The following is a 24,204-nucleotide window of genomic DNA, read 5'->3' as shown; positions in this document are numbered from 1 at the left end:
TTGTATGTCATCCTTTAAGTGCCACTGCTTCAAGCTTAGTAATCACAAAATCAACATGGCCCTACTTTACACATCTGGGGATTAGGGGAGACAAGAAATAACATGTAGGTCAGACTATAGCTGGTCAGAAATATGAAGGCAAGGATGAAGAAGATTGTAAACAGCACAAATATTTATGAGTGTGTATGTGTGCATGGTAAAATGAGAGAAGATGATAAAGAACAGTTTTACCTGCAGCAATTTGGAACCGATATGAGGATGCAATGTGGTAAGCAGAGAAAACGTTGTTACACTCACTGAGGTGACAGGTATTGACCAAGTATGACAAACAGCAGGGGTAAAAACTGGTTACTAACTTTCCACAACTGTTCTTTGAGATGTGTTGCACATGTCCATTCCAATCTAGGTGTGTGCGCACCCTGAGCACAGTTGCTGGAAATTTCCCTCAGTGGCACCCATTGGGGCAGCTCGAGGACCCTCTGCTGCCATGCACCTATAGCGCTGGTATAAAGTGCACAGCCAATCCCGCACCTCCTCAGTTTCTTTCTAGAAAACTCCGATGTAGGAGGAGCAGGAGGGCAGTTCATGGAATAGACTTGCGCAACACATCTTGAACAGTAGTTATGGAAGGTTAGTCATTGTTTTTTCTTCTTCAAATGATTACATATGTGCATTCCATTCTAGGTGACTTTGGCAGTTGAAAAGGTGGAGGGATCTGAGTTCATGGATATACTGACTGCAGAACAGCTGGACCAAAAGTGGCATAATCTCTTTTTTCTTGAGTGATGGTGTAATGGGAGGAGAATGTGTGCCCAACCAGGCTGCTGCTTTACAAATGTCCTGAATAGGGATCTGCGTTAGGAATGCTGCTGAGGATGCTTGTGGCCTTGTAGCATGTGAAGTCAGGTTAGCTGATGGCAAAAACCCGCCTGATCATAAGAAGTGCGAATACATGAAGTAATCCAAGATGAAATTGTCTGAAGAGATTGGGAGACCCTTATCCTGACCCTTACAGCTACAAACAGATGGGTGGTCTTTCAGAATGGTTTAGTTCTTTCTATGTAGAAAGCTCGGGTTCATCTAATGTCCAATGAGTGAAGGCATTGTTCATTCCTATTTGCAGGTGGCTTCAGGTAGAAGACAGGTAAGTAGATTGCCTGATTGGTATGAACTTTCGTCAGGAAACTGGGGTGAGGACATAAACACACCTTATCTTTAAAGAATACTATGTACAGAGGCTCTGACATGAGGGCACGGAGCTCCGAGACCCTTCTGGCCAAAGCGTGGCCACTAAGAAAACCACTTTCCAGAAGAGGTATAGTAAGGAACACATTGCTAAAGGTTCAAACAGTAGTTCCATAAGCTTAGGTCCCAGGGAGGAACGGTCTCTCTCACTTAAGGGTATAACCTTTGTAGACCTTTGAGGAATAGGACAGACATGTCATTTAAAAAAAATGGAATGGTTATCTACCCAAAGGTGAAAAGTTGATATTGCTGCCAGATAAACACTGATAGAGGAGATTGCTAAGCCTTGCTGTTTTAAGTGCTATAGATAATCAAATATATCTTGGAAGGATGACCACATTGGAATGTCCAGACAGAGAACCACTTCCACTTTAAGAGGTAAGTAGCCCTGGTAGAGGGCTTTCTACTACCTAATAGGACCTGATGAACTTGCTCTGAGCAAGCCTGCTCCGTGGGATTTAGCCACAGAGCTTCCAGGCTGTTAGGTGAAGGGCACTCAGATTTGGGTGGAGCAGCCGACCATGGTCGTGGGAGATCAGGCCCGTATGTGACAGAAGCAGGATTGGAGTTGCCACTGAAGGGCCTAGAAGAGTGGAGAACCAATGTTGGTGGGGAGTCCCCCACTGTCGGAAAATGTCCCTTGCCACAATCAGGCAAAGAGACCACTCGTGGTGACTGGAGAAAGATCTGCTGAGGTGATCTGCCAGCTCGTTTTGCGTTCCAAGAAGCTGATCAAGTGGGCTATGCAAAACTTCCATAGCTGAATTGCTTCTTGACAAAGAAGGGAAGAGTGAGCTCCTCCTGGCCTGTTGAGATATACCCTGTCTGCAATGTTGTCCATGAGAACAAACAAGTTTCTGGCTGCAATGTGGGGCAGGAAGGCCTGACAAGCCAAATGAAACACTCTTGAGTTCCCTGACATTGATGTGGAGTGAAAGTTCCACCAGAGGCCTTAAGTTCCGAGTGGCCCCAGGTAGGTTTCTCACCCTAGCACTTGCGTGTCAGAGACGAGGGTTATAGACGGTTGAGTGCGTATAAAGGGAACACCGATACAAACAGTGAGCTGATCCAACCACCAATTGAGGGAGATGAGAGTCTGAGGAGGCATCATATGTATAGAGTCCAGATGATGGCAGTTTGGCAAGTACATTGAGGCCAGCCACATGGAGGGGTCTGACATGCAGCCTTGCATGTTGTACCACATAAGGCTTTTGTGATTGGATGACACTTCAGGTGTTATCAGGGATGTGACTGACTAGAAATATCCCTCTGGGAGGTACGCTCTGGCCTGAGTAGAGTTGAATGCCACTCCAATGAACTGTCCTCTGCGCTGGAGTGAGTGTAGACTTATCTACATTTATCAGAAAGGCTTGGGCCTTGAACGTCAACTGGATTAGTCAAATACTGGACACTACCTGAGCCCTAGATTGGCCCTTGACTAGCACTCCTAATTTCTCCAGGATGGCTGGACTACCATCATACATTTTGTGAACACTCGCGGAGCTGCAGGCAGGCCAAATAGGAGGATCATGAATTGGTAGTGCCAGTGATTCACTACCAATCTGAGGAACCTTCTGTATCCACGGTATATTGATATATAAAGATAGGTGTCTCTTAAATCAAGGATGGCATACCAATCCCCGGATCCAGGGAAGGGATAACGGATGCCACTGTGACCATGTGAAACTTTATGTTCTTGAGATGGTTGTTGAGCTGATGCAGGTCTAAAAATCAGTCTGAGACGTCCCTTGGCTTTTGGGATTAAGAAATAATGGCAGTAGAACCCCTTCCTATTTAAATTCTGTGGAACCTCTTCCACGGCTCCCATTTGAAGGGGAGATTGAATCTTCCGGGACAGAAGTTCTTCATGAGAGGAGGCCGTGAAAAGAGATGAGGAGCAGGGTGAGAAGGAGTAGAAGAAATAAACTGGAGGGTGTTTCCCATTTTCTCAGTGCATGATCCTATATCATCATGGACTGTTGGGTGCTGAGCATGGTGGAAGTGGGAAGGGCGGTTTGAAACAAAGGAGAAACAGAGTCTGCCATCGCAGGAACTGGTATGGCATCCTCGAGTCTTGTCAAAATGCCTGCTTAGAATCCCCTGGATGTTTAGATGGGGCAAGCATTGACATTGAGGTAGAAGGGGGTAGTGGCCTATGTCTAAAACCTCTGCTTCTTTTTCTCTGTGGATCCTGATGGGCAGCCAGGGCAGAGTACCAGATGGGCTGTTGAGGCCTGTAGTGCTTCATTGACGGTGCTGGCGTGTACAATACAAGGGACTTAAGGGTTGCCCTGGAGTCTTAACCTGTGCAGCTTTGCATTGGGTCTGTTCTGAAAAAAGCAAAGCTGGAAGGGTTTGCTGGACCTCCTGTGGGAGTCCCTAGGACTGTAGCCACGAATTCCTGCACATGACAACTGCTGAAGCCATGGACCTGGTTGCCAAGTCAGCTGCATCCAAAGCAGCTTGTAATAAGGCCCTCGCTACTGACTTTCCCTCATCCACCAGCGAGAAATCTTGCCTAGACTCTCGTGGGAGCAAGTCCTTGAAATTCTGCATGGAGTCCCATATGTTAAAATCATACCTGCCTAGCAGCACCTGCTGATTTGCAATTCTGAGTTGCAACCTCCCAGTAGAATAAACTTTCCTACTGAACAAGTCCAATTTCTTTGAGTCCTTTGATTTTGGGGTTGCACCCTGATGATCCTGTCTTTTTCTCATTGGCAGCGGATACCACCAGGAATCGGCAGAGGGGGCAGCGGGGAGAAGAGGGGAAATGGGTGTACAGGTACTCATAACCCTGGACATGGATTTTTGCTCGGGCTCTTTTTGACATGGGGAGAAGGGTGCAGGGCTATGCCACAAGGTCTTAACATTAAGAGGTCATTAAGAGGCAGGGCTACTTTTGATAGGCCTGCAGCAGCAAAATGTCAACTAAGCTATGGGAGAGCTCCTTCACTACCTCTACCTGCATGCCCAGATTTAAGGCCTCCCTCTTCAACAACTCTTGGGGAGCCCTATAGTCATCCACAGAAGGTGACATCCCCGCCTGAGATTGCCTCATCAGGGGAGGAGGAGGCCGCCTTTTCTGCCTTGGCACTATCCCACTGAGCTGGCTCCTGTAGTTTGGTACTGGAATCAGGAGCAGGCCACCCAATAGGAGCACCTGGAATAAGCCCTGAAATCTGGGGAAACTCTACGGGTTCCAAAAGGGCCACCAAACTGGCATAGGTCCCCAGTGACCACCTGGCTATGCACTCAATGGTACTGCTGTGCCCGGGTCCATGGAACAGTACAAATGCCTGTGGGAGAAATGGGAATGACTCTTCGGACAAGAGAGGTAAGACTAACTTCCGACTCAGAAGATGACGAGTCTCTGTCCTGTGACCACAGTGCTGTGGTTCTCACCAGTGGCAGACACTGGTGCTTACCAGCAAGCATAGCCGTTTCCCTTTTGACAGTACTGAAGGGCATGGTACCAAAAGATGACAGGTTCCAATAGGTTCCCTCCTGACCGCCGGCACCAATAACACTGACTCGTACTGCCAGTAATACAGGTACTGATCGCGAGAGAAGATCTTTGGCATCGTCAAACACCTCCGGTGTGGTCGGTACTACGCTGTCTCATAGATGTAGATGGCTCATCCAGTACTGGACTCAACGGTACTGAGATAGAGGAGTGCCCTGGTTTAGATTGCACTCTACTCTGATACCCATGCCTGGCTGCTTTCAGTGCCAGGGAGTGTCCCGTCGGCCAACTGTTTCTTGTGGGGATGGCGATCGGTGCTGGGATTAGGGTATGGTAGGAGGAGCATTCCTTACGACACTGAGGCACTCAGTGCTGAGTCTGACCGACTTGGCTCAGATGGAGGTCTCAGTGCTGCCTCCAGGAGCAAAACTTCAGCCTGGCTTCCCAGTCCTTCTTTGTGCAAGGCTTAAGGTCTCTGCAGATCTGATAATGGTTCCCAACATGAGCTTCTCGAGGGACTTCAGGCAGCTTGAATGTGAGTCACTCAGGGGCACAGCCTTTTTGCAGGAGGTGCAGGGCTTAAAGCCTGGTAACTGAACCACACCTCATCACCAGGGAATGACAAACTCCACTAAAACATGAAGCTCCAGAACTTTACTAAAACTGACTACAACTAACTATGTACAGATGTAAGAAAAAGAAGACCATTGAGAAAGCTTGCCAAAGCAAGGAGCAGTTCCAGCGACTGTCACAGGCAGTAAGGAGGAACTGAGGGCCATGGAGTTTGTTGGGTGTTTTATACCAGCGCTATAGTCGCACGGCAGCAGAGGGAACTCGAGCCGCCCTGACTGGTACTACTGAGGGAAACATTTCTGGCAACTGTTATCAGGGTGCGCACACACTTGGAGTGGAATGCACAGGTACAATCACTCGAAGAATCAAGAACAGCTGCACAGATTATTACAAGTCTGGTGGGACAAACACAAATAAAGAGTTAAATATTTATGACCGATAAGAGAAGGACATAACATTAGTCTACAAATATCTGAAGGGTGCAAATAAGGAGGGATAAGGAATTACTCTGGATTCCAAAGGGCAAATTACTATGAGAAAAATGAATGAAATTAAAACAAGGAAAATTAGCCTGAATTTCAGAAAAAACTTCCGAAGAATCAATGACAATTAAACTGTGGAACTGTCCTCTCAGGTATAAGATGGAAACTCCATTACCTGGGGTATTTAAAATTAGACTGGACAATTCAATAGTAAATGTACAGAAGACAACCATTCTGCACTGGAAAGGGGGTGGACGAGGTGATCTAATAGCTCTTTTGTCTCTCTAAGTCCCCTGCTGCAAATACACACACACTTAACTTCACTCATGTGAGGAGTCCCATTGACTTCATAGGACTAATACATGAATAAAATTAAACATGCATGTGTTTGCAGTATCTGCTCCAAAGATCTATAATTCTCCAACTAGTTTTAATCGCAAATTACAAAATGATTAGATTAAATTTATTTCTACAAAAAAAATGTCAAGAATTCTACTGTGAGACTTGATTAAAAGCAATGTTTTCTCCAGTGTTGTGACATCACTGGCATTTTATTTTTGTAGCTATTTAAAAAAAACTTAGGTAATTTACCCTTCAGTAGTAGCTGATGGATCATGAAAAACAAAAAGATTACAGTTAGAAACTATTTTAAAATCATACAGCTGTTATTTTCTGTTTTTTCCTGATTCTTTATTACTAGAGTCATTGTGTGGAAACAGAATCTTTATTATGTTTTCTGGTTCTTCTGCTTATTCTTCACCTGAAGTCATGATTTTGTCTTTTTGACATTATAATTATCACTGCAGAAATAACTGTGTGTCATGTGACAAACGGAGGATTGGGATTTAAAAGTGAGGCATGCAAATGTCCTAAGTAATAAAACCAAAGGGAAAGAGAATTATTGAAAATAAGCAGAACTGTCTGTAAATGTTAACATTTTCAGGAGATGAAACTGGGTCTTTATCTTGAATAATGGATCTAAGTCTGTTTATACCATACTGTTTATTATGCACAGATTCAAATAGTGTATTTGTAAAAAGATAAAGGCAATTAAAGCCGTTGGTGCTGGGACTCAAGGTTTTCTGTTGCCAGCTATAGACACAAAAATAAAGTAGCATTTACCACCAGCAGCCCTAAACCACTGGTGCTAAGTGGTAAGAAAGGAACAGCCCCCACTGAAATCAATCAATAGAGGACTACTGCTTTCAATTCCTTAGGAAGTTGTCTGATTCCTTGCTTATTAGAAGGAATGATCAAAATGACTGCACACTTTTCACACATGCAAGCTAGACTGAAATTCAACTTCTGGGAACTGGAAGGGAAAAGTGATAAACGTGGTATAATCAGAGTAATGTAACCTCCTTTGCAGATAGATCTGGGTTATGAATGTCTTAAGCCATTCAGTTACAAGTAAACTGAGCATCTTAGTTTGGTTCTAGGAATTTATTCGTGTCATATAACCATCTATTGATTAAAAGGGGGGGGAGATAGCTCAGTGGTTTGAGGATTGGTCTGCTAAACCCAGGGTTGTGAGTTCAATTCCAGAGGGGGCCATTTAGGGATCTGGGGCAAAAATCTGTCTGGAAATTGGTCCTGCTTTGAGCAGAGGTTTGGACTAGATGACCTCCTGAGGTCCCTTCCAACCCTGATAGTCTATGATTCTATCTTTAAACAACATGCAGCTTTTGCCTAAGGGAGACTTGGACAAGATACAGAGCCAGTCTCTTATTCCTGGCCCCAAACCTAGCTCAATTTTTTATAAGCTCTAAAATATAGTACATTTATCTCCAACTTAAAATTCATATCATCACCATTATTTCCAGCTAGAGTAACGTATATTACATATATAGTGTCAAAAGTGAACTAGGAACTTTATAGACAATGAAATTCCTTGCTCTGAATTGCTTACAAATGTTTTAATAAATGTAAATATTGTATGTTTTTTTACCTTGTGACTGTTGATGTGGAGAGCAGTAGCTGTCAAAATGTTATAGCTTTGAAAGTTCCCACTAACTGACACACTGGAAGCATGGCTCCAGCGTGAGAACCACATAACTTGTATTACTGGAAAATGGTCATTCTATTTCTTTTCATGACTTAACAGTCACACTTTTTCATTCTTTCATAATCAGTTTATAAACATAGCAAATGCTTATTACATATTGCAAAGTTCACTGCATTTTGATTTATTATACTTCAATTATAGTTATCCAAATGCATCTATAAACTGAAGCTCTCAAGTCAGAATTACACCACTGTGCATTTTACAGAACCATTTTGTCTTTTTGCAGTAATAAAAAGACCAAAAATGGTCATAAGATATTGCCAAGCATAATGTTTTTATTTGGAAGCATGACCTTTGTTGTAAGAAGCACTGACCTTCTTAGTTGCCTCCAAGACGGACTTTTGGCATTAGTATATTGAAACAGTCCTAGCTCCTTGCTCTCATTCTGGGCCAAGGTGAAACCCAATATCGGTAATCTTCTTTTAAGATGTGTACAGTATCTTTAGATGATGTCCGCTTGCTAATTTACTTCATATCATAAATGAGACCGTACTGTGTTCTTATGGAATTCAGTCTACATATATTCACAATGCTATCCTCTAATTTATAAGTGCTTTGCCACACAAACCCAAGTTGAGCTTTGAAAGACAGTGATGATCATGAGCTCAGATTGAGCAGAGCCCTGAGTATTTGAGAAATCCTGGATCATTTTTCATTGAGGTATAAAAATATACTTGCCAAATAATATCATGTATTTATATAATTTCTTTCACTGAAATAACCAACCTGAGAAGGTATCAAGTATTATTTTAAATAGTCTCACCTGGTTTTTCACTTTCAAATTCCAAAACCTATTTTTTGTCCATATAGCTTACTTTTTAAGTTAGGAAATGAAGTAGCATCAATAATGCTAAAAGGTCTCATTGTTAATTTTTTTTTTAAAAATTGGATTTCCCTCTATATACTGAGAACACTGTGGACTGAAAAGAGGATAAACAAGTGACTCTGAAGCAATGGAAAATTACATAGCTGCTGCTGGGAAATAAGAGGAGAAACTGAAATATTTCAAATACCTGGAAAGGAGAGACTGAAATCACATTGCAGAGAATAGTATAGAAAATTCAACCATCAGCAAATGGGTCAGTGACTCAGTGAAGATAAACATTGTGTAATAGTGAGCTTTGGTGAACTGGGGTACAGAAAGGCCATAGAATAGTATGTTTTTGTAAAGGAGGTTGCAAATTAATGAGAAACACAAACTTACCAAACATTATATAGCACGTTAAAAAGAAATCATTTAACTTTTTATAAGAAAATTTGATTCGATGCTACCATTAACATGATCTTTATTCTCATATATATAACTGAACCTCAAATGTCAAACACTAATTTCTCGAAGTGCCAAGATATAGCTCAGACTATCCTCAAAACACAGTGAATATCTGCTAGGAAATACTGCTAAATGTAGAGTGTTTTCTGTTCAGTAACTGGTTTATAAAAACCCAAATGGATCTGCAGCCATCTGCATGGAGGATCACAATGCTGCTGATCTATCAGGAGCTGAGATTAAGTTGAAATATGTTTTAAAAGCTAGAAGAATGTTAAAGGTTTGTGTAACTTCAAGGAAAACCTAACTTTGCACCAGATGGCATGTAGCCCTTAAAATATATTGAGAGCTGAGTGCAGATCAACCACAAACTTGGACCTCAATCCAAAGCTCACTGAAGTCAATCCTACCATTAACTTCAGTGGGCTTTTGACTGGGCCCTGGGTTACTATGCTAAAGGTTAGCTAGAATGAGTTTAATCACAGAGGAGTTCTGCAATGTCGCTATATTTAAGGGTGTTGTTGATTTTCCATTATATGCTTTTGAGGCATTCACCACTACGTTATTTTACTTTTAGATGGACCAACAGTAATATTTCTTAATTCATGGCAAAGCAAGACATTTTGCCTCTCTATTTTTTAAAGTAGTATTTTAAATCTGTTAGATTCTAATGTGGATGAGGATCTTATTTTCAAGAATGACTACTGAATAAACGGGAATTTGAGTGGGAAGTTCTGTTGGAGAAGAGAGAAGGCAAGCCGCTATTCCTTAGGGGCAGTGAGTGAGTTTGTGTGTTTTTTGTTTTGTTTTCTGTCTCTCTCACAGCACACTGCCCCCTACCAGTTTGCACAGGCTGGTAGGGGGCAGTGTGCTGTGAGAGAGACAGAGTCCTGATTAGGTGATGAGGTTTGCCTGATTAGGGGGCCTATAAAAGACAGCCAAGCAGCCAGCTAGCAGCACAAAATCAGCAAACAGAGCTGAAAACAGGGGCGTTTGAGTGGGAGATTTTAAGGGGAGTTTTGGGGAGGGATTGTGTGGTGTTCTGGTTTCGTTTTGGTGCTTGTTTGTGTTTTGTATTTTTCCTAGGACAGATACAGAGGAGGCAGTAGTAATGACCCAAAGAATGGAAGAGACAATGAAGATGATCAGATGTGGAAGCCGTGGATTATCCTGGAGTGGGTATCTGAAAAGAGCTTTGTACGTATGAAGTGCCGCCTGATAGAGCTGATGGAAGAGAACATCTGAGGTGTGGAGATGCAGGTGAAAACTATGGTTGAGGTTCAAAGAGGATTCAAGCAGATGATAGAGGGAAGGTGAGAGGACACTGAAGAGAAGAGTCAAGACTTGCAGACTCTGAAGAACTCTGAGAGGAGACTGCTGGGTGAGGAAAGTGGCCAGTGGAAGCATCTGATTATGAGAACCAAGCAGAGGAAAAGACTCGGAAGTGAAGAAGTAGAGCTCAGGAAAGGTTTGCTGAGCTGGAAAATGAAGAAAGGGCACAGCAGGTAGTAAGTGAAGTGGGGAGGGCTAGAAAGAAGGGAAGAGTGGCTACACCTATAAGAAGAGGGGAAGAGTCAATGGAGATACCCAGAGTTTGGAACCCCATCAGGATACAGTATGACTTGCAGAAGATTGCAAGGGAGAACAAAAGACAAGAGGACTTGCAGTCAGAAAGAACAGGAGGTAGGCCAGAGAATCACACCAACATCAGGTCTATGTGACTGGTGACTCCCAATTACGAAGAACAGACAGGTTTATCACCAGAGCTGATCCGTAGAACAAAAGGGTGTGCTGTCTGCCAGGACCTAAGATACAGGATCAGGACCTGAGGCTGAAGAGGATCCTAATGGGAGGAGAAAATAATCCACTGATTGTCTTTCATGTGGGAACAAATGATACAGCTAGATTCTTGGGAGAATGCATCAAAGGAGACTATGCCAGGCTGGGGAAGATGCTTAAAGAAATGGAGGCTAGGGTAGAATCCCACTGAAGATCACTTGAGCCTCCATTTCTTTAAATATCTTCCCAGCCTGGCATAGGAACTAGAACTACTGGTGCAGGAAGTGAAACCAGATATTCTAGAGATAACAGAAACATGGTAGAAAAACAGTACATGACTGTAGTACAGGTATTGAAGGGAATGTGCTGTTCAGCGAAGACAGAAATAAAGGTAAAGGTGGGAGTACCATTGTATATGAATGATGAAGTAGACTGTAAAGAAATTAGAAGTGATGGAATGGATAAGACAGACTCTGTTTGGGTCAAATCACTTTGGGGAAGAAAGCTACCAGAGGTTCCCCTGGGATAGTGCTTGTGTATACTACAGATAGGGTGACCAGATGTCCTGATTTTATAGGGATAGTCCCAATTTTGGGGTCTTTTTCTTATATAGGCTCCTATTACCCCAAACCCTCTGTCCTGATTTTTCACACTTGCTGTCTGGTCACCCTAACTACAGACCCCCACAGAATTAAATGGAGACAGAGAGAGACAGCTCTTTAATTTTTTTAATGAAATAAATATTACTGGGAAATATGTGGTTATGGGAAGCTTTAATTTCCCGATACAGATTTGAGGACAAATGCTACTAATAATGATAGGGCCCAGATTTTCTGGATGAGATAGCGGACAGATTTTTTCACCAAGTAGCTGCTGAACCAACACGAGATGATGCCATCTTAGATTTGCTTTTGGTGAGTAGTGAGATGTTTTCTACATTTTCAAATATATTGATTTCAATTACAACATAAAATACAAAGTGTATAGTGCTCACTTTATATTTATTTTTGATTACAAGTATTTGCACTGCAAAAAACAGAAGAAATAGTATTTTTCAATTCACCTAATACAAGTACTGTAGGGCAATTTCTTTATCTTACAAATGTAGAATTATGTACAAAAAAACTGCATTCAAAAATAAAACAATGTAAAATTTTAGAGCCTGAAAGTCCACTCAGTCCTACTTCTTGTTCAGCCAATCGCTCAATCAAGTTTGTTTACATTTGAAAGAGATAATGCTGCCTACTTCTTGTTCACAATGTCACCTGAAAGTGAGAACAGGTGTTCTCATGGTACTGTTGTAGCCAGCGTCGCAAGATATTTACGTGCTAGATGCGCTAAAGATTGATATGTCCTTTCATGCTTCAACCACCATTCTAGGGGCATGTGTTTATGCTGAGGACGGGTTCTGCTCGATAACACTCCACAGCAGTGCGGACCGACGCCTGTTCATTTTCATGATCTGAGTCAGATGACATCAGCAGAAGGTTGATTTTCTTTTTTGGTGGTTCAGGTTCTGTAGTTTCTGCATTGGAGTGTTGTTCTTTTAAGACTTCTGAAAGCATGCTCCACACCTCGTCCCTCTGAGATTTTGAAAGGCACTTCAGATTCTTAAACCTTGCTGTAGCTATCACAGATAGCTTCCAGGCACAGATCACTTCCAGGTTTAAACTAGTGTAAATGGCAAATTCTCTGCCATTTAAAGACTTCAAGTCTTTAAATCACGATTTGAGGACTTCAGAAACTCAGCCAGAGGTTATGGGTCTATTACAGGACGGGTGGTCAGAGGTCAGACTAGATGATCATGATGGTCCCTTCTGAGCTTAAAGTCTATGGGTCTATGAGTCTATAAATAGTGTAATTAAATTTTCATATAAATTGCATTTCATACTACATGCCTTGGTATGATAGCGAACAGAGTGTCTAAAATACAAAAAATAGGTACAATTTATTTTATTTATGGGTATTTTTAAGGTTCTTGTCAATGTAGTATCAGAGCACCAATCACACAGAATATAGATTTAATGAGGAATCACACTATATCAAAGTCAAACTTCTTTGGGGGGAAAGAGGTGGGGCAAAGAATTAATTCGTTTCCATTTTTCTGTATATAGATCATGGTGGACAAACTGATTCTTTTACCTTCATTTTCGGAGGAGGGCTTGTTTCAGGGGTCCCCAACGCATCTAAGTGCGCCAGCGGACAAGCATCTGCCAAAATGCAGATTTTCAGCGGCAACACCTCTGGATGACACTGCTTATCGGCAGCATTTCGGCGGCAACGCCTATTGACATTGCCGCTTGTCGGCAGCATTTCGGTGGATGCTCATCCGCCGCCACGGTCCTCCGTGGCTCGTGGTCTGGCGCCTGCTCGACGAAAGGTTGGGGACCACTGGCTTATATTATATATTTATAAGCACTAACTATGAAGTCACCTCCAAAAGATGACACTACTTGCTGTCAGACTTAGTGCAGAATATCTGCTACAGCGACAGAGGTACTCCACATGGCTTGTGTATAGATTTAAGTCTTTTAATATGGAAAGAATTGTTTTTTTTTTTCCCTTTTCTGATCATTAAGGCAGTACTGTTTGATGAAATAGCTATTATACTAGTAAATAGCATGTTAAATCTTTGCAGGACATCACCAGATGACACCACAAGGACAATCTCTCACATATAAACAGGAACATTTTCAAAATGGGATTCATATTTTTCATGAAGGTTCAAAGACCACAACAGATATGACAAACAGTTTGTTATATCCCAATGTCAGCAGTTTGATGAAGCTAAATCAAAGACTGAAGATTCTGACCCATTACAGCAATGTTTTAACATTTCTGTCCTACACATAACTTTGAAAGGGAAAGTGGCTATTTCCACAGATAATTTCACTCTTCCCATAATGCTTTAATTTTTTTTCTTAAACAGGAAACTGTGTACAATAAAGTCCAACATCAGCCAGGATGACCCATGATGCTGGATTGAGAAAAACATTTTGATTACTTTCTTTGTTCTTGGATGTTCCCCCCCCCGTCTCTTTCAGCTCACATGTTGCTTTAGCTGACTGAATGGCTAATGCTCAAATGATACAATGTGCATTTACAGAGTAAACGCCAGATTACATTAGTTTATTCACACAAATGCAATTGTTTAAAATTATCTTTCTGTAAAGCACTACAAAACAAGTTTTCTCCACTACTCAAATATTTACAACAGATGATGGAAAGTATCAGCAAGAGTCAACTAATTACACAAGTCAGCTGTACAAATAAGTTAATGCATACAAACTTGGAAGACGAGATGTATTGTTCATTACACCTCACGTAAGAGCTGTGTGTTTTGATGGTTTCTTTCTGAAGAAGTGAAACAAGATTCTCTTCCTCTAAGAAAAAATTTGAAATCTTTGCAAAATACTGTATATGGTGGGTTTAAGAATACATAAAGCTTACCCCTGGATAGCTATCCTAAAAATCAAAAACTATTTGATAACCTCTGCCATCTCTGGAGAGATGAATCTATGTGAAAAGTTTTTGGCAACACAAAATCCTGTAATTGTAGCATTAGCAACAATTTTAATCTCTCAAGAATCACAGCAAGTCTTCTATACAGATTGTGGAAGTTGCTTCATTTCCTAAACTTTAGCAACTCTCTAGAAGTATCTGTTCTCATTAACAGGTCATCTAAAATGAAATTTAAAATTCAGTGATGTGTAAATCTGGCTATGTGGTGATGTTTCATACCATTAATATGTAATAAATAAGGGGCACAATCTTGCTTCAGTTCAAGTCAATGGGAGTTTCGACAGTGGTTTAAACGGGAGAAGACCAAGATGATCAGCCACACTCATGGAAGATAATAATTAACGTTAAGTGGTGAACATCTTCAATTAAAACTATGCCCACCATTTAAGCAGGATGCTTCTGAAAAATTCAAATTTCACTGAAGTTTAAAGTCACAGTAACATATTTTTAAAACACACATCCTAGATGCATAAAGAGACAATGTCATCTAAGAGGGAAAAAAAGAATCGCACTATTTAAAATATTTTACCCATTAAGATTATTATAACAAAGATAAGAGAGAAAAATCTAACCCACTCTGTAGGGTGTAAATAACTGCTCAGGTGCAGGACAGTGGAGAATGAGGACTAAAATATAAATGTCTTTTCAGTTTCTATTGTCTATGATACTATTGGTCGTTCACTACATAGCTAAAGCCCTGAAACACAATAAATACTAATAATTAAGTACATTTTTAGTGTGTCTTGTTCCATCCTCTCATTAGCCTATTTATATCTCCGACTGCTTATTGGCCAGTCTCCAAAGCCTTCTCTATTCCCAGCTATCTCAGATACAATTCCTGCTAAGTACAGCAGGAAAAAGTTAACTTAGCTCATGTTAAACAGAAATAGCTTTGGAACAGAGTTATGCTGCCAAACGTTGCCAGTGTTAATGTGGGTCAGAGATGGCTTTACTGTACTTTACACAAACTAGTGGCATTTACATGAAGACAAGTTTTTATTTCTCGTTCTAGAGAAGAAAGCACAGTATGTATGTTAGCAACAATGTATAGTTATTGTAGGACACAAACTTCAGAGGTTATTTTCCCTGTTCTAGTTGGAGACCTGGGCTCAGCTCCAACTCAGACTAAGAGCATTCTGTTTCTGACAGCTAGAAAAGGTTGAATGATATTTACAAATAAAAGTTATGCTTCAAAAAATTCACCAGTTATCTACTACAAGGAGAACATCAGGAGCATTATGGTTCATTTTAGGACATGTAATCTGTTAAAAATAATTATATGTGACAAGGCTATCGGTTAATCCGAAGTTTAAAAAACCAAGCTTGTGAACTTTTAATGTTTCCTTTTTAATGACCTGTTACATGAAAATGTTTTAAATTTCACAATACCCGTAAGAGCAAAGATCTTTCCTTTTTTTAAATTTACATTTGAATTTTTTTTGTCTTCCTGATAAGGAATCACATTAGCATATGTGTAAACTTGAGTACATCTTGCATTTCAGAAAAGGAATATAGCTATAAAAATGACATATTAACTTTCTCATATTAGTGTACATGCATACAAACCAATTCTTTTGCTGATGTGAAAAATGAATGCACTTTATCCACATTGAAAACACTGCCTAGTATATTTTGTTTTGTCTGTGTTATTAGGATTGACTGCACACACTAATACACAATAACTAAAGAGCACTATTCAAACATTCTCTACTTGTCTATTAACTTTAAATATTAAAAAAAAAAACATGCCACGTGTCTTTGGGGATGAAAACGCCACAAGCTGAAGAATAAGACTGGGATAAATGGAGACAGTCCGATATGTTTGTTTGCTGAAAGCTGAAGAATAAGACCGGGATAAATGGAGACAGTCCGATATGTTTGTTTGCTGAACTGATCAATTCACTTGTCATTTTTATCTACATTAACATACGTAGGAACTCAAGTGTGAGGTGAAGAGCTTAGGAGTTCAAGCTGTATCTGGAGCTCAAATACCATCCTTTGTAGGTATCCTGATGTTGCCTGTAGCCATCAGCCGGCGCTGGCAAAGATGGGGTAACAGCCTCATTTGGGAAAGAGGATGAAATCACTCCCAGAACCAATGGATCTGGTTCATCTTCATCTTCTGCATACTCCAACGAGGCTGGCTGGTCTTGGCAAGGACATGGTAAGTAAGGTTCATGTTCTGATCCTGGGTGCCTAGCATAAGAATCCTAAGAGATCCAATACAGCCTGTATGACGAGGACCTCTTGACAGGGTACCACCTGTCTCTTGGAAAGTTATATTTTGTAAGAGGATGGAACTCTGATCTCTTAGGGCTTTTGTCTAGGGCTCTTTCTCTATGAGAGGGTAGAGGCTCTTCTGGAGAGACTGACTCACTGGATAAAAAACCTGGATCCCGACTACCGGCGGATCCGGTAGGGTACTGAGGCTTGCGGGTGGGAGAGGAGAGCAGCTCCATGGCCTTGGAATAGCTTCCTCCTCCAGAGTAACTATGTCTTTGAATAAAGACAAATGAGAGGAAGGGAAAGGAGGATAGGGAAGAGTAAAAATGTCATCTGTAGTTCTCAGATTGCCCCAGGGTACGAGGTAGGTCAATTGGTAGAGCTGTTGGATCTGGTGCTTCCCTGGTCACAGTGGAAGACTGATCTGTCTGGGGCCATGACAATATTAGCCCAAAGTGTAATCTCTAGGTCAAAGGGAGTGGCAGTGGATGTGTCTCTTTTGGTTTGCATGTCGGAACCAGTACCAGAGCTGACAGATCCATGCGCCTTTGTACCACTTTTTCCTGCTGAGAAGGTTTCTCCCAACTTTGAAGAAGTCAGGGAGAATCTCTTTTCTTTGGGGCAGCTTTGGAAAAAGAGCTTGCGAGAGTGCCCTTTACTCTCATGAGAAATCTTCTCCTTAGGTCTGCAAGTCTTAGTCTCGACTTCTGAGCTCATGCTCGGAGGGGCACTACCCTTTGACGGAGGCCAATATATCAGGGGACTCCCTGGCCCAGATCCGATTGGGGTCTCATGTCCTCCTCCATCAGATATTTTATGTCTTAGCTCTCAACCCTCAAGTTCTGGGAGGGAAGGAGCGGCAAATACTGCACTTAGCCGAGATGTGAGCCTTGGGTAGACAATAAAGGCAGCACTGGTGTTTGTCACTCACTGAAAAGGAGAGGGGGCAGGAAATGCAATGCTTGAATCCCAGGACTCTAGGCATAAGCCTATCCTCCCATGGAAAATAACGAACTGTGCCAGTACTCAAGACTAAAAGAGTAAAAAAATAAAAAACTATTTACAATATATTTACAGATGGAAGCAGTCAAAGGAAGAAGCTGTGGACATAGAATATTCTGACTCAGGCCATGAAGTAGAAGAAGGAACTAGAAAGGTGCCGGTGTGCACTTTCCGTTATACCCTCAGTTCAGAGCACATGTATGTGCAGACCAATGGACACTGTTTGCTAAATATCTCTGAACTCAGGCGCACGGTACGCACACATGCCTGTATTTGGAATACACATAGGGATCATCACTCAAAGAAGAGGTTACTCACCTTGTGCAGTAACTGAGTTCTTCGAGATGTGTGTCCCTGAGGGTGCTCCACGTTAGGTGTTCATGCGCCCCTGCGCTCGTAGTCGGAGACTTTTAGTAGCAGTGCTGGTTGGGTCGCACATGCGTGGTCCCTGTCTCGGGCTGCTGCAGGCAGTTAACCGATGCTGTGCAACCAACCCCCACTCAGTTCCTTCTCTACTGCAGAGACTAATAAGGAAACTGAAGTAGAAGGGAGGAGGGAGGATAGTGGAGCACCCACAGGGACACACATCTTGAAGAACCTCAGCTACTGCACAAGGCGAGTAACCTTCTCTTCTTCTTCGAGTGCTGTCCCTTTGGGTGCTCCACTTTAGGTGACTTCAGAGCAGTGCCCTCCGACGGAAGGAGGGGCTTCGGAGTTGAAGTTGTGACCTCCGACAGTAGAGAGCATCCAAAGGAGGTATCAGATGTTGCCTGTTGTTCTAAGGCATAGTGCTGTCTAAAGGTATGGGCTAAGGCCCAGGCAGCAACTCTACAAATGTCCGTGATCGGTACATTGTGCAAGGAAGCCGTGGAGGCTGATAAGGCTTAGTGGGATGTGAGCGAATCCCTGTGAGGGATTGGCAGTTGCACTGATGATAGAGTTTTGTGCAATTATGGATCTACATGGAAAGTCTTTGTTTAGAGATGGTACTCCTTTTGGAGCATTCAGTGATGGATAGAAACAGTCTGGGTGATTTATGGGATGGTTTAGTCCTGTCTATGTAAGAAGCCAATGCCCTCCAAACATCAAAATTATGGAGTGTGTAATGTGTTCTATCTGTGTGGGGTTTAGGGGTGTGGTCTGAGGGAGGCTTTATCCTCAAAGAAGACCATGTATGGGGGTTCCGCCATGAAAGCCCACAGTGCTCCCACACATCTGACAGATGTCATTGCCACAAGAAATGCTACTTTCATAGAATAGTGTAGCTGTGATGGGTTCACATGGGGAAGAGGTGATGATTCAAAGGACCAGGTTCGGGTCCCATGGTGTGGTAGGCTCACGTAGTTCAATGTTGTGATGGTAGGTAGATGGACCTTTATTGAGCTCATGGATAGGTCTGACTGTTTGAGTTCTAATAGGTAACGCAGTATAGAGGGTAATGTCCCTGGAATGGAAGTCATCCGTTTTAGTTGGCACCAGGACTTACTCGTCTCCCCTTCAGGGTGTATGGGCGACAGTTCATTTCTGTTTCTGTTCATTTGTGTGTAACTATATTTTGTACCTCCTCTGAACAGGTAAGCTCAGGTTCCATGAACCATGGAGGAGCCATGCTCTGAGATGAAGTTTCTGTGGATGCAGGACACAGCCTGAGTCCTGGGACACCGGATGAGACAGAAGTGGGAGTGCAATTCATGAATGCACGGTCATGCTGAGGGGGCAAGGATACCATGGTTTGGCGAGACCATGATAGTAGAATTACTGTGGCCCATCCGGCCTGATCTTGTGGATCACTCGGTTCAAGAGAGGAATAGGAGGGAAGGCATAGAGAAGGGAAGCGTTCCACTCGAGGAGGAATGCATGGCCTAACGACTGCACACCGAGACCTGCACCGGAAAAAAAATGAGGGTGTTTGGTATTTTGTGCAGTTAATAAAAGGTCTACTGAGGGGAACCCCCAGTGTTGAAATACACAACCCCCAGTGTTGTCGAGCTCCCGTCATGGTCCTGAGAAATTTGTCCGTTGAGGGTATCTGCTGTGGTGGTGTGGATATTGTGTCTGATGCACCATTGTCGGGGTTTTATGGCTTGCACACAGAGGTACTGTGAGTGTGCTCCCCCATGTCTGCATATATAATACGTACAAGCTAAGGCTTCAAATAGCCTTGTCCTTGATGAGTGGCAGGAACTGGGAGCAAGCGTTGTGGACAGCTTGAAGTTCCAATAGATCTATATGTTGAAGGGATTCCACAGGGGACCAAGAGCCCTATATAGAATGTGGGTGCAGGTGTGCTCTGCATCCCAGGAGTGAGGCATTTGTGGGCTGCATATGTTGGTCAGTTTTGCCCACCAGAGAAGGGGGTCCTTTATTTTGTCCGATATCGTGGGGTGCTTGTTTATGCTGTGTCTGTGTGGAACAAAGTTGATATGTAGCCTTCCTTGTAGGCAACGGATGTTTAATCTGGTGTGTCTGACAGCAAATGTTGTGGCTGCCATGTGGTCAAGGAGTTGGGGGCAAGTCCTGGCAGATATCTGTGGGCTATTTCACGCAGTGGGTATGAGGCTCGTGTCTTGGTAGTGAGGCTATAGCCTCGATAAAGTTGAGTTGGGCCTCAATGAAGTCCAGCTCTTGCACTGTTGTTAGAGTGGGCTGGTTGGTATTTATTAGGAAGGCCAGATTCGTGAAGAGGGTTACCACTTCTTCAGTGGCTTGCAGTGCTGTCTGCTGGGTTGATGCTTTTAGCAGGCAGTCACTTATAGTGTATAGTGTGACCATCTTGAATTGTTGTGTTTCTGATGAACTTGTTGAATTATTGGAGGTTGAGCATTGGTCTCCATCCACCAGAGTTCTTGTTAGGGGAAGTTGATGGTTGGGATGCAGCAACTTGAGAAGTAGATTGTTGTCCCCTCAGGGCCTGTGTCTGCAAGCCTGTGAGTCAAATCACCGCTGTTGTTGTGAATACATTGGCCGGTGGTATCATTGGGATGTAAAGTAATTCCTCTGTTTCCTCTTCGGTTTGGGGTTATAGGTTCCCAAGGATCGGAGAGTCACTCGTGAGTCTGTGAGTGAGTTGTCTGTCTTTTTGGCGGATAATTTGGGCTAGCACGTCTTCCACTGTGAAACGCACCTCTTCAGGGAAGCCAGAAAGATAGAGCCATGAACTTCTCATTACAACCACCGTCGACACAGATGTTGCAGCCCTGTCCTCAGAATCAAGTGTTGTGAATTGTTCTCCCTTGTCCTTGGCAATAAAATTAATCAATTCGGACATTTTTGTGTAGTTTGTATAGTTGTATTTTGTTAGTAATGATAGTTGGCTATGCAGAGGTAAGGGGTAGCCAAGGAGTAAGACTTATTGCCAAAACTGATCAAGTCTTTTCCAGTCCTTATCATGAGTTGTGTTTCAGGGCTGTTGTTGCATGCCACATCACCGGACTGTGTCTATCACCAAGAAATTAGGCACTGGATGCAAAGTCGATACCCTTTGTTGGTGCACACCTCCTGTCAGACCTTCCGCCAGCTGGAGGGGCAGCCATGGGGGTCCACAGAATGACCCTTACAGGATCCATCAGTGCCTCATTCATGTGAAGGGCAATTTTTTTTTCTTTTAAACGAAGGAGAAAAGGAAAGGGAAACAAGCTAAGTAGCTGCTAATAAGGAAACTAAGTAATTGACTGTAACTAATTAACTACAAAGTAGCGAGGTGCTGCTGATTGCTCTGACTCCTAGCCAAGGGCGATAGAGAAGGAACTGAGTGGGGGTTGGTCGCACAGCGTCGGTTAACTGCCTGCAGCAGCGCAAGGCAGGGACCATGCATATGCAACCCAACCAGCACTGCTACTAAAAGTGTCTATGAGCTCAGGGGCGCATGAACACCTAAAGTGGAGCACCAACACGGACAGCACTTTACAAAGAACTATTTAATATATACCAATGAGAAGAAATAGAACAGCAGAGCTGCTATTTTCACAACTTCAGAAACCACTATATACAGGAGAGATGTCATTTTCTTCTCATGCTACATTTGGTTGCTAGGTTTAGGAGACCCTGCCAATAAGGAGAGAGAGTCTGTGGACTAAAGGAAGACCAAGGAAAGACGGCCTGAAAGAGAATGAGTGCCCTGGGACGTTAAAGCACTCTTGCTTTGAGGTATGCACCAATGAGCCTTTCAGCCCAACTCTCGTGTTGATGAGTCAAAGAAGAACATCTGGAGGAAATGAAGCCTAAATGGAGACTCATCCCTAACACTCAGTTCCAAGAACACTGGACTAAGAGAGCTTTCCCCAGAAGAATGTGCACACAGGGTATGTCTACATTGCAATTAAACAATGTGGCTGGCCCAGGCTTGTGGGGCTCAGGCTAAGAGGCAGTTTAATTGCAGTTTGAGCTCAAGCTGGAGTCCGAGCTCTGGGACCCTCTTCCCTCGTGAGGTTCCAGAGCCTGAGCTCCAGCCCAAGCCCAAATGCCTACTCCACAATTAACCAGTCCTTTAGCTTGAGCCCTGTGAACTCAAGCCAGGTTACGTGGGCCAGCTGAAGGTGTTTAATTGCAGTGTAGACATACCCTTAGAGGTATAACCATACACTCCAGTGATGGTATTGAAGATCCTGCGTAAGCCAAAGATGGTGGAGAAGTACCCAGAGATTGTCTATGGCCAAAGAGACTCCAGGACCCTGGTCCAGACAAAAACGGAGTGTAATAGTGAAAACTAGGCAACACCACCAACTGGAATACTGTTTAACAATAAAAGTTGCTCTTAATATGGAGAAAGGTCCCTAATAACAAAATCTAGCCAAGAAAGAAAGGAACTGAGAGGACAAAGGTCATATGGCTCTTTTATAACCTCATCTAAGAGCTTCTGGTGTCATAAGAGAGTACTCATGCAGCTCCAAGAGGCAATGTTTTCAGAATGTTCCTGAAATTCCATGATTCGTCCCACAACTGTGAATATACAGACGCGGTACCTTGAAGAACTGTAAATATAGGGGTTTTCATAAACCAAAGTTAAGTTTTCTAAAATGAGTAAAGTTTACTTGAAAAACACTATTAAAATAAAGTGACATATTGTAACTACTTTTTTGCCATTACAAAATGTCAAAAACACACAAGTAGTGTTGTCTTTTTGGCAAGTTACAAAGCCTTCATTTCTGCAATTAGCCTGCTAAGTGCAACTGAGAAAGGAAAGCAGAAACTAACAATTCTTTTTGCAGCATCTCTTGTTTATTCATTGAGACTGCAACATCTCTTCTGGCCTGAATTATTTACTCACTATCTTTTTTCCCCACCGCAAGTACAGTTTCATGATTATGACCATGATAACCAAAACCTAAGAGTTAAACTAATAAAAAGTGTAAAAGAAAAAGACTGATAGCACTTACTTCAGATTACAGATCCTGGTTTCTGTAGTTTCTGTAAGCTTCTTTGTTTCTTCCTTCCACCGGTTCGTTGCTTTTTGCTGAGCCACCAACAGATGTCTCAGTTGAACAGTGGAATTTCGATTAGTGACTTCCATCTCTTTCAGTCGAACCTCAAACCCATGCTCCTTCACTGAATGCTCATGTTCCATTGTGCTTATCTACAGTTAAAAAACATAAAAAGCCACAATCAGACAATAGAAGTTTGCAACTTTAGCCCAAGAATAAAACCCCCCAAAACATTCACTTTAAGTGTGCATATAAAAATACGCTCATAAGACCAATTTAAAACCTAATACAAATGGCAATAAAGGGTAGTGATGATTGTAATGCCTATTGTTTTTATAAATTGAATATATGCTTTATCCTTCTCCCCTGAATTCTGTAAATTACTTGTATTCTTAGAAGGTTAGCTCTCTGGGGAAAGGTTTACATCTTGTATGTTTGGAAAGCACCTATCACCATTGTGAGAACTACTAAAATTCAAATACTAAATAACTGTGCAGGCTCAGTTGTGTGCTTAACTGTGACCTTGTTTAGGTGTACAATTGTACATGCAAAGTACCAGGTCGTTACACAAGCAAATACAGCAACAAAGGTTAGATAACCAATTATGTTGAATATACATTTAGCCTCTGGATACATCAGATTGCAGATGAACAAGAGAGCCATCTCGCTGGCTTTGAGGAGTCCATAGTCTGGATGTCCAATCTGGAGTATAGGGAAGATCCTGTAAATTGACTTTGAAAAGCCTGGTTGACATAAGTATTGGTTAAGTTTTAATTTGAAGTGTGAGTGTGAATGATCACTCTCTCCACACACCCTTCCCCAACTCATATGTTTTTCAGTTAGTATCTTTTATCTTAAATGACATTTGTTGAAAATGTTGATGTACACATGCAATCCTACAAATTGCCAGCTTTAGAAACAATTTTTAAAAAAATTTACCTATATCAAAAGACTCCAAATGAGTATTTATAATGAGTCAATAGGGTGACATGTCTCATTTCTGCAGAACTGCCTATAAATATTTATATTTAAATTTACATACAACATTAAATAAGAATTCTAAATCATTACATCACATTTCTTTCGTAAGAATGGCATGGCCTAAATAGATCAAATTTTCAAAGTTGTTATAGCAACATTAGATTTTGAAGATTCACCCC

At 42.2% G+C, this 24,204-nt stretch overlaps 1 protein-coding gene across 4 annotated transcripts in view; it reads right to left on the bottom strand.

The window, feature by feature from the left end:
- SCLT1 (sodium channel and clathrin linker 1) overlaps positions 1-24,204 on the bottom strand; it is a 121,717-nt gene that overhangs the window by 28,926 nt on the left and 68,587 nt on the right. For all 4 annotated transcript variants that reach the window (XM_054029482.1, XM_054029483.1, XM_054029481.1 and 1 more), the window contains exon 19: positions 23,000-23,196. In XM_054029482.1, the coding sequence (XP_053885457.1) occupies positions 23,000-23,196 (197 nt within the window). The remainder of the gene's footprint in view (positions 1-22,999; positions 23,197-24,204) is intronic.

This window comes from Malaclemys terrapin, chromosome 5 (assembly GCF_027887155.1).
Source record: "Malaclemys terrapin pileata isolate rMalTer1 chromosome 5, rMalTer1.hap1, whole genome shotgun sequence".
Taxonomy (NCBI): domain Eukaryota; kingdom Metazoa; phylum Chordata; order Testudines; family Emydidae; genus Malaclemys; species Malaclemys terrapin.
This window is presented reverse-complemented; position numbering and strand designations above follow the sequence as displayed.